Source organism: Condylura cristata, unplaced genomic scaffold, assembly GCF_000260355.1.
Source record: "Condylura cristata isolate star-nosed mole 26May11 unplaced genomic scaffold, ConCri1.0 scaffold00037, whole genome shotgun sequence".
Lineage (NCBI taxonomy): Eukaryota > Metazoa > Chordata > Mammalia > Eulipotyphla > Talpidae > Condylura > Condylura cristata.
The window spans coordinates 5,582,901-5,592,503 of record NW_004567138.1 but is presented as its reverse complement, the minus strand read 5'-3'; the positions used below and the strand labels follow the sequence as shown (position 1 = coordinate 5,592,503).

The following is a 9,603-nucleotide window of genomic DNA, read 5'->3' as shown; positions in this document are numbered from 1 at the left end:
GTAGAAAATTGAAGATATAATTGAATGGATTAAGCAAAATAAGTTCTTATGAATATTTTGATTCATGTGCAATGATTGAAATGAGGACCAAAAGTCCTGAGGACTCACCTGTTAACCACAGGCTAGTCATTTTTGATGGAAGTCCTTAGACCTTCCTTTTTCCACTTGTGTTTTCCCACTAGCTATTGTTACAGTGATCTTCTGTTGATATTATATTAACCTCCCCCACCCCACACTTTTTTTTAAAGATTTATTTATTGATGCATACAAAACTGGGGTACAGGCCAGAGGTGCAGGTGTGGTAAGAGGATTCACCAGAGACAGCGTGGAGCAGAACAGGCCAATGGACGAAGTACACTGTTGAGGTGAGCAGCGGACAGGTCAGGAGAGGTCTGCCATGCCATATGGGTCACCTCCGGGGCAGGGATCTAACTTGTGCTAAAGTGGCTTCAGTTTCTTAGTGCTGTGCTCTACCTGCTCCGCCACCAGGGATAACCTCCCATTTTTACTTGATTAGAACTCCTGGAAAATTGGATGGAACGATGTGTTAAAAAGGAGAAATATACCATATGCGGGATAATAGCAACAACCTTAACCTCTATAACATTTGTGGCTTGCAATACTGTTTTACAGAATGGGGTTCCTAGGAGACTTTTTCTTGTTCACCAGAGAAAAGGTAAAATCCAAAATGCACATTCTTAGTTACTTTCCCAGATTTGATGAATCAGAATCTGAAATCTCCGTGTTATGGGGGGCAGGAGTTGGAATTCAGAGAGTGAGAAGTTTAAATTTCTGCAGGTAATTTTTATATACAGCAAAAATTTAATTGTTGCCTTATAAACAATTTTCATAGATGTTTCAAGCATCTTCTGTGCTAAGTAATTACTATTATATACGGTTGACAGATGTTCGAACTTAGAAAAGTTGCTTGCCTAGGGACAAGCTAGTTAGTTATAAACTTATGAGTATCATGCAAGTCTTTTTGCTTGACTCACAGGTCCTTGGATCAAAGAGCATGGAAATGCATGATTCTTGTTATAAAAGGAGTTTACCTCCACCATGGTTTTTAAAAAGTAGTCAATTTAGTCCTTCCCTGAGACATGTTTTGCTATAGATTTGAGTCCCCATTTCTTAGGAAAGTATATGAGGCAAGTATATGGTGTAGATTAGAATGCACACATAGTTAATCACTTGAGAATAAACTGAAATAGAATGCATCCATCCATCCATCCATCCATCCATCCATCCATCCATCCATCCATCCATCCATCCATCTATACTGAGTTTTGTGGTCCCTGGATTAGAGAGAGGAAAACCATACTCTCAACCTGATTCTACAATTTCACCTATTGGGCTTCTGTCTCATTTTCCCTTTCATATCTGATCTAAGAGGATCCACTCCATTTTATTGTGCTGATCTATCTGTGTGTCCTCACCAATCCAGACAGAGGCCCAGCTCACATGCAGAGAACTGCCTGTTTAATTTTCCTGAGTTCTGCTCCTTCGACCCCACACCCACCATACCTACATTAGCTCAGATACCTCTCCTTCCTCACAGTTTCATCTCTAGCACTGAAGTCTCCTTATCCCCATGTGGATCAATGATGTTTCTTTCTTTCTTCATGTACAGGCACTGCTGTTTCTCTTTTTCTCCTTTTCAGTCTGTCCTTCCAACTCTCTTTGCCCGAGGCTGACCACACTCCCTCATTCCCAAAAGCACACAGTTTATCTGTTTTTCCCTGTTTAAGGCAGCCAAAGGCTTTCAAAGATAATGAAAATCTCTCCACAGCAATTTTGAGTTACAAAGAATTTGCTAGATTTGCTGGCACAGAGAGTTACGGGAATGTTCTTCTAGTACTTTGTGGTCTGGAATCCCTGGAGGGTCAGGAATCTACAGGGAACAGAGACATGTGAAAATAATTATACTAAAGCATGGGAGGGTGGTATTGGAGGGCTAAGGGGGTTAGGTACCATATAATTTTTACACAAGAGAGAGCACTGAGTCTTGAAGGATGATGAGGCATTTAACAACAGCTGTGAGTGGGGGTCAGAGGACCAAGGCAGGGGTACCACTCAAGCAAAGGCAGGCAAGCATAATAACATGCCATTCTGGATATGGCTAGGTTAGCCGTACCCACAGATGGGCAAGTCCACTCAGCTGGTTTGGCTGGCTGGGCAGATAGCCTCACCCTCCTTCACAGTCCACATTCCACATGTGTCCTTCTGAGGCTGCTGTCATGAAATCGTGAAATAAATCATGAAATACGTCAAGACTATTCCACAAGCATGCCTTGCCAGCTAGGATGTGTGAGACACAACCTTAGGTATGCCCGGGGCACAGTGTCTTGCTTGAAGCCAGGGAAAAGTGGAGGAGAAAAAGGACTGTCAGGAAATGATAGTTGAGCCTTTTGTCCAAGTCAAGGGGTCAGGAAGAAGACTTTGAGCAGCCCTGGTTTCTTTTTGCATTTCATGATGTAGCTGAAAGGAGGAAGCCAAAAGCCAGGTGTGATGGAAGGGTGCAGGGCCAGTGACCTCTAGCTACCTTATTCTTCAAGTCCCATTTCCAGTCTTGTGAGTAATAAATGTTGTTGAAGCCACACAGTCTATGCTACTAAGTCTAGCAACCCCAACTGACAAGAAGGAAACCAGAAAGGTTGGCAGGTTTCAGGGGAGACTATGAAGTCTTTTTTCAAATTGATGGGACCTCAAAGCCAGTGAGAACCAGAAGGTGGTTTCTTACATTGGTCTGAAGCTCCATTGTAATTAAATGTGCATGAAAGGGCAACTCAGCGAAGCTGAGAACACTGGGAAGACAGTACTTACGTAGGAGATATTCTTATTTCAGTTTAACAAATATCTCACAAAGCCCTGGTGAGGCACATTTTAACTGCAAGAAAGAAACTTGTATAAACTTCTGCCTTATGGAGCTCGCTCTGTTTTAACTATAGTCAGGACGCAGTTTCAACAGGTACGAAAATTGTTTCCAAGAATTGCTGATGTAAGGTGTAAAATTTAGGTCTGTGAGTTAGGTCTATTTCCCTGGCGTTCGCTAAGGTTTAACACATAAGGTATATAACTCCTTATAAAGGACCAGGGGAGAAAATAACAATAATGATGAACAACTATATACCAGAGACATTTTGCAGGGGTGGAGTGGGGAATGGGATCAAAAATGGGGTTCGGGGGAGGGAAGTACACTGGACTATGGTGATGGCACATGGGTGATTTCGTGATGGGAAGCCTACAGGGATTACAACTGAGATGGACAAAGGCACAAAATGATATAAAAGCAAACTATTATATTATTAAAAGAAGTAAAGAATTATATTTTCAAAAAAAAGAATATAACTCCTTTTTTTGCTTCTTCAGGTATGTATGAGGTTAAACTACCTTTTCAGATAGGATGAAAATGACAATTCATTTACTTGTTCTTTATTTGCTATCCTGCTTATGTTTAAACATAACATTTGACTTACAAAAGTCCAAAAAATGAAAGGTGCCTGAAAATCTCCCATTTGGGGAGTTAAAGTGGAGAGAAAATAGAAGCAGGTTAATATGGACTATCTTACTTTTTAGAGCAAAACTTCTTTTTGCTAGATCTTTTCCTGTAGGTTGACTACTTGAGATAAACACACAAGCACACATATATTGACAGTCTTTCAGTTGATATCTAAAACTATGAAGGAAGTAGGATTTAAGAAAATATTTAAATAAGTAAATATTTAAGAAACAGTCTAGAATATACACATTGTAAGAATAACTAATTCTAGAACTATAATATTTTCCTTTAGAAATTAAACTTCAGAAGATTAAAAATTAAAATTTTGAATTTAATATGCAGATGAAAAGTGGAGATATGTACTATATATAATAAATAATTAATAAGGAGTTGATAAACAGTAATTTAAAACAAATAATAGCATCTTATTTTACCAACAATTTGCATATTGAGTTAATAATTATATACTCTCTTAGCAAATTCCTTTCTAAAGTGTGAGATTCCTTGCTAGAAAAAAATTTCAGATACCTGTGGATTCATATTGAATATTGGTCTTTATTTAAACATTTTAACTTCAGTTCTTCATGAGTTATATTTAAGCCAGTGGCATATAGGTAGCCCATTTTTCTTCTACTTCCCCGGAAACTGATACGTTCATTCTTTTATGGACTCAGAGGGGCTTTTCAAATTAACTTTAATTTTTACAGTACTCTTTTCATATTCCATGGCCATGGATGAATTTACGGCGGAGACTTATGAATGATAGAACTAACGTCAGAATCTTCTCAGCCAAATTGCTTTAATTGGGTGAATATAGAAAATCTTTGGTAATCAGATTCAGACTTGAGTTTTAGCAAAGAGGTAAAACCTTTTAGGACAAGATGTGATGTGACTCATTATGTAAGAGGCACTTGGGTGCAAACCTACTCTAAAATAAGTCCTTGAAAATTTGAAAGCATGATCAAGTAAGTATAGACAATTGCCGTTCTTCTCTCTTGGACAAACCAGCTCCCTTTCCTGAAAGTTTTATTTATCTTTTTAGTGTATCCATTGTATCAATGCTCAAGGTAGAACCCTTAAGTAAAATTACAACCCTTAAACCTTTTGGGCAATGGTTCTAATTAATATAATTAAGTTTAGCAAAATGTCATGGGTTGTAATTCAAAGAAATCATCTGGGTCTGAAGAATACCTACTGAGGGCAGCCCTATTAAGATTAATTCTGAGGTGGGTAAATTAATTTCCTCCACTTGCAATGCAGTAAAGGCAGGTTTTTCTTCCTCATAAGCCTGGAGGGTTTGCTGTTTGGCCCTGTGGAGACCGAGGTCTATCTGGGCTGATTAACATATATAATTAAAGTGGACCATCCAGAAAGGCTGAGCCAGTTTTATTTGGTTGTGTACTACTGTGCAATAATTTCTTTCTTTCTATGTTATTTACCTTTGTGTGGGGGACAGAGGCAGGGGTGTCTCATTTCCCTGACCTCATCCTGCTGCCTTCTTGGGGATACTTACTTCCAAACCCAGAGGACACCAGAGAAGACAGGCTTTCCTTAGCAATCCAACTAGATTTGTTTTCTGTTCATATCACCGTTTTTAAGCCACATTTTTCATCACATGGTAAGAAACACTGTGAATAATTGAGGTGATCCATCAAGAGACCCATTCTTGATAATGAAAAATTGCATAACTCAGTGGAAGTCAATTAAAAACCACAAACTTCAGAACCCTTTGCACAGTGAAGATTTATTATTATAGAAGGCATTTAATACAATAGATGGGGGGGGGTCAACATTTCTAAAAGTTCTAAAAATTAACAATAAACTTGAGGAAGATTTACATCATATCAAAGTATACTCATTCTTTGAAATGAAAAGGGCTTTTTCTCTGCCTTTTAACATGACATATCTGAGATGTTCAGGATTTTATAACCACATTAGGAACAACATCCCAGTATGGGAATTTTTTTTTTCCTCTGTGAAGGTTTCAAATGATTCTTACTCTTTGGTTGTGCCCATACAATGTAAAATAGACAATGAAATGAGACAAGTTAGGATATTTTTCTCTGTTTAACCAAATATCAGATTAATTAGAACTACCTAGATAAATGACACAAAATGTTTTTCACGGGTTGCTTGGTTAGGACATAGCCAACATTTGAATAGAATATAATCTTACGCAGTTCCATATAATTTTTAAAAACTAAACAATGACTTTCTTTCTTTAGAGACTTCAGATGTTTGCATGAATGGCCAAGGGAAACATACCAAGTCTCTAAAATGCAATATCTTTAACACTTTTCTTCTTTCCCTTTTCTTAGATTTTTATGCCCAAAATATTAAATTAGCTAAGGAGCAACATCTCTCTTCAAAAACCAAAAATACTTATCCCATTATTTTGAGGTTTGTAGTTGGCCAGGATAAATTTAAACTGTGCCTGCAGGCTTAGGTAGGAGTCAGCCCCCCAGTCTGAGGGATAAACCTAACATCAGCCAACAGCACACACACTTGTGACTTGTTTCTTACTGAAATAAAACTGACAAATAAAAAGGAGGACTTGTCCCCTCTTTTAATAACAAAGAATGCCATCCTTAGAATCCTTCATATTGGAATTCCATCGGTTTCTATTTCCTCTTGATGTGTGAGGAGAAGGAATAATATAAAAAATAAAAATAAACCTCATCTCAACAACCAGTCCTTTTACTCTATAAGGTTCACCCTCAAAAACATTAAATAATAAAAATACCTAAAACCAATCAATTGTCAAAAGGAGGGGATAATTCGCTGGGAATAAGATGGATTTTTAAACTTTTGGTTTGGAAATCCTGCCTTAACTTTGCTCTTTCCCGCTGAGATATTGCCACTGCAGCTGAGTACTGGGGACCATATTTCATATTCATATAAATATTTGACTTTGACCTCATAAAAAGCCCCTTGGGTCTGTAATACTTTTACTCTTGTATAATCTGAAACAAATCCTTTCCTTTTAAAAATCAAACAGAACATGTTACACACACAGTTGACTAACTATTTACAAAGCACCCAATTAAATCCTACTTAATTCTCACTAAAAATTCCATCTAACTGGTGTGTAGAGTACTGATCACATTAAATGCATGTTCACAAGCCCTGATGGTCCTATCTAGCCTAGAAAATACTACCTTCCTTAAAAAGCAAGTCTTAAAAAGTAAGTACAAGGTTTGGAAGAAACGAGACCAGAAATCACAGTACAAGACAGATAAATCTACTTTAATATTCACATGTAAAAGTTACACATCACAAGAAATTGGACAGTAGTTTAGCGGTAACTAACATAGCTATAGTGAAAATCATTTTTATAAAAAAATAATCTAGATGCAGTCATCAGAATTTTTGGTCTACTTAAGTTATGCTTGAAGATCAACTTTTCTCCCTGCTTGAAGGATTTGCCATTATGCCTTATTTTTTCTCCACTGTTGCCTATTAATATTTGGAGGAAGGAAAGCAGAAAGTTTTCATTTCCAAGAGTTTGTCCTTTGGTAGCAAGCAGAGAACATTTTTCATTTCTATGATTTAAATAATATGTACAGACATGAAACTTGGTGACATGAAGCTTTTGTGTAAAATGAAAAATGAGAAGCATATTTTTCACTTTAATTAAACAGTAGATTTCATAAACTCCTTAAGGACCCAAGCATTTTCCCATCCCATATGCTAAATCATTCAGAATTCATTTTGACTTGAGTTAAAAAGGAAAAAAACACCTTTTATATATTACACTATCAAACTCTGTACTTAAAAACTGATAACGTATATTTTCGACATGTATGCTTCAAATACAAAGATTTCAATCTAGGTTAAAGAAAACACATTTTGGTGGACTCAGAACAAGTTTATTTTGTGATTAAACATCTCATGCAGTCATGCAGGACCACTAGCTATAACTGTTACTTCCGAGTCTACGCAACACTGGGAAAAACAGAAACAAATTAAAAACGAGGCCAAACAGAAAAGACATTCAAGATATGCTGAGCTCTGCAATTGAGCTGAAAATAATTTTCCAAAAGAAATATTCCCTTAGATTAAAAAAACACACACATAATATTTACAAAAAATATTTAATTAAAAATATCTTATAATTACAGTAGTCTATTAAAGCATATACTTTCTCACACTTATAGAACATCTCTATATATACATGGTATGAAATGTCACTCAGTTTATCTATACAATATGTAACATTCTTGCAGGGAAAAGAAAGTTCCCTGCTCCGTTATAATCATCTATTTTAAACAATAGATGTAAAAAAAAATATCTACAATGCTCTGGTATATTAGTAAAGCTTCGAAACAAAACTTGAGCTCCTTGGTCACAAAGTAGGCATCTAAAGTCGGGATTTACTCTTGATTTTCTATTTTATCAATCCTGTCACACTTAAGCTTAAAAGTTTAACTGCACCTCCAAACAACACAGAAATGTACAATTCACAGCGGTTATAAATGAAGAGACAAAGAGAATATGTATGTAGAATGTCTATGAACGTGCAAAAAAGAAAAAAGGATGAAAGTTTCATTTTTTTCTTTCCTCTCCCTCTCTCTTGGAATGACGAACGAAATGTTTCTGGGGTTTGCTGATGTTTTTTTCCTTTCCTCCGGTGGCTCTTTCTCTAACTTCTGCTCTTCCCCCTCCCTCTCTAGTGCTCCTGGCTCGGGCTCAGGCGGCTGCACACCTGTGGAAGAGGAATGAATAGAGGGGGTGTGTGAACCTTCCCACTGCAGACTAACTGGCGCCACCGACCAAACTCAAGACATGCTTGATCAACAACCCAAAACAAACCACCAGGTCAGACAACACCCGCAGCCCGCGTCCCGGCCAGGCGTGGAGCAGTCAGCTGCGCGGCCCCCGGAAACCTGGAGAGGGGACCCACTCAGGGCCCAGCCCGCGCGCCCCTCTTTGTGGGTGTCGGGCTGCGCCGGGGGCATCGGGCTGTGTCCACGCCCAGGAGGGTACCTTCCCTAGGCGGTGTAGGGGCGCAGCAAGAGCCCGCCGATCACTGGGGGAAGGGGGAAGAGGAAGACTGGGGTATTACGGGGATTGGAGGGGGATCCCTCTCCATTTAAAAGGAACCCAGAGTTGCTAAAGCGAAGTGCGGTTCACTTGCTAAGTGGGTGGGAGGGAGGGGAGCGCGCCCCGTTCCTTGAGAGTCTGCCTTCGGGAATCCTGGGGTGGCAAAAAAAAAAAAAAAAAAGGAAAGAAAGAAAAAGGAAAAAAAAAAAAAACACAAAAGAAAACACTGCGGTGCCGGCACCAGAAGCCCCCGGGGACGGATGTCTCTGGCGACCGAACCCTGGAGAAGCGAAAGCGCGCTCACCTGGACAGCGTGGCTTAGCGGCACAGAATGCTGTCGCCCTGCTTGTTCACGGAGCCGGCCTGGAACAGCAACGGAACACCAAGGGAAAGGTTAGCCAGCGCCCACGTCGCGCTCCTCAGGGTCCTGGATGCCTTCCCGTAGCCAGGTTGGCGCGCCGAGGCCCCCAACCCAGCCGGCTGCCCTGGGGGTCCTCCCGGGCCCCGGCGGGGTTTGACAGCCCAGGATGCACACACCCCCGGTCTGGCCCCAAGCGTTCACCCCCGACCCGCGCTCTCTGCGTCCAGCCAGCCGCCGGCTGCGCGGGGCGCCCGGAGGAGCAGGGAGGGGGTGCTGTCATTCTTGGCAGCCTCGGCCCGGAGGATGGGAGCGCCCGCGTCTGACCACCCCGTCCCCGCCCTCCATGACCCCCGCTGCGGCCGCCCGGGCTGGGGCGGCTTCTCACCGGGTCGGTGTTGAGCGCAGTGAGCGGGGTCCGCGGCGGCCCCGCAGGACAGGTCCCGGCCGGGTGGTGCGGCGGCGCGGGCGGCGGCGGCTGCCTCAGCAGAGCCGGGTGCGTCTCCAGCGCCAGCTGCAGGTCCAGGATGTAGTCGATAACGTGCTGCAGGATCTCCACTTTGCTGACTTTCTTGTTGGGCGGGATGGTGGGCACCAGCCTCCGCAGGCGGCTGTAGCAGTCGTTCATATCGCACTGCAGGCACAGCGCTGGCTCGTCGGCCGCCGCCTCGGCCGCCTTGCAGCGCGCTGCTGCCGCCGCAGC

General features: G+C 41.1%; 1 protein-coding gene across 1 annotated transcript; it reads right to left on the bottom strand.

Annotated features, from left to right (window-relative positions):
* Positions 1 to 5,224: 5,224 nt before the first annotated feature.
* Positions 5,225 to 9,597, bottom strand: ID4 (inhibitor of DNA binding 4, dominant negative helix-loop-helix protein). Its single transcript, XM_004693289.2, has 3 exons — positions 9,289 to 9,597; positions 8,847 to 8,905; positions 5,225 to 8,204 (listed from the first exon to the last, which is right to left on the bottom strand). The coding sequence occupies exons 1-2, from the start codon at positions 9,526 to 9,528 to the stop codon at positions 8,861 to 8,863; spliced, it is 285 nt and encodes a 94-aa protein (XP_004693346.2). The 5' UTR covers positions 9,529 to 9,597; the 3' UTR covers positions 5,225 to 8,204; positions 8,847 to 8,860.
* Positions 9,598 to 9,603: the final 6 nt, after the last annotated feature.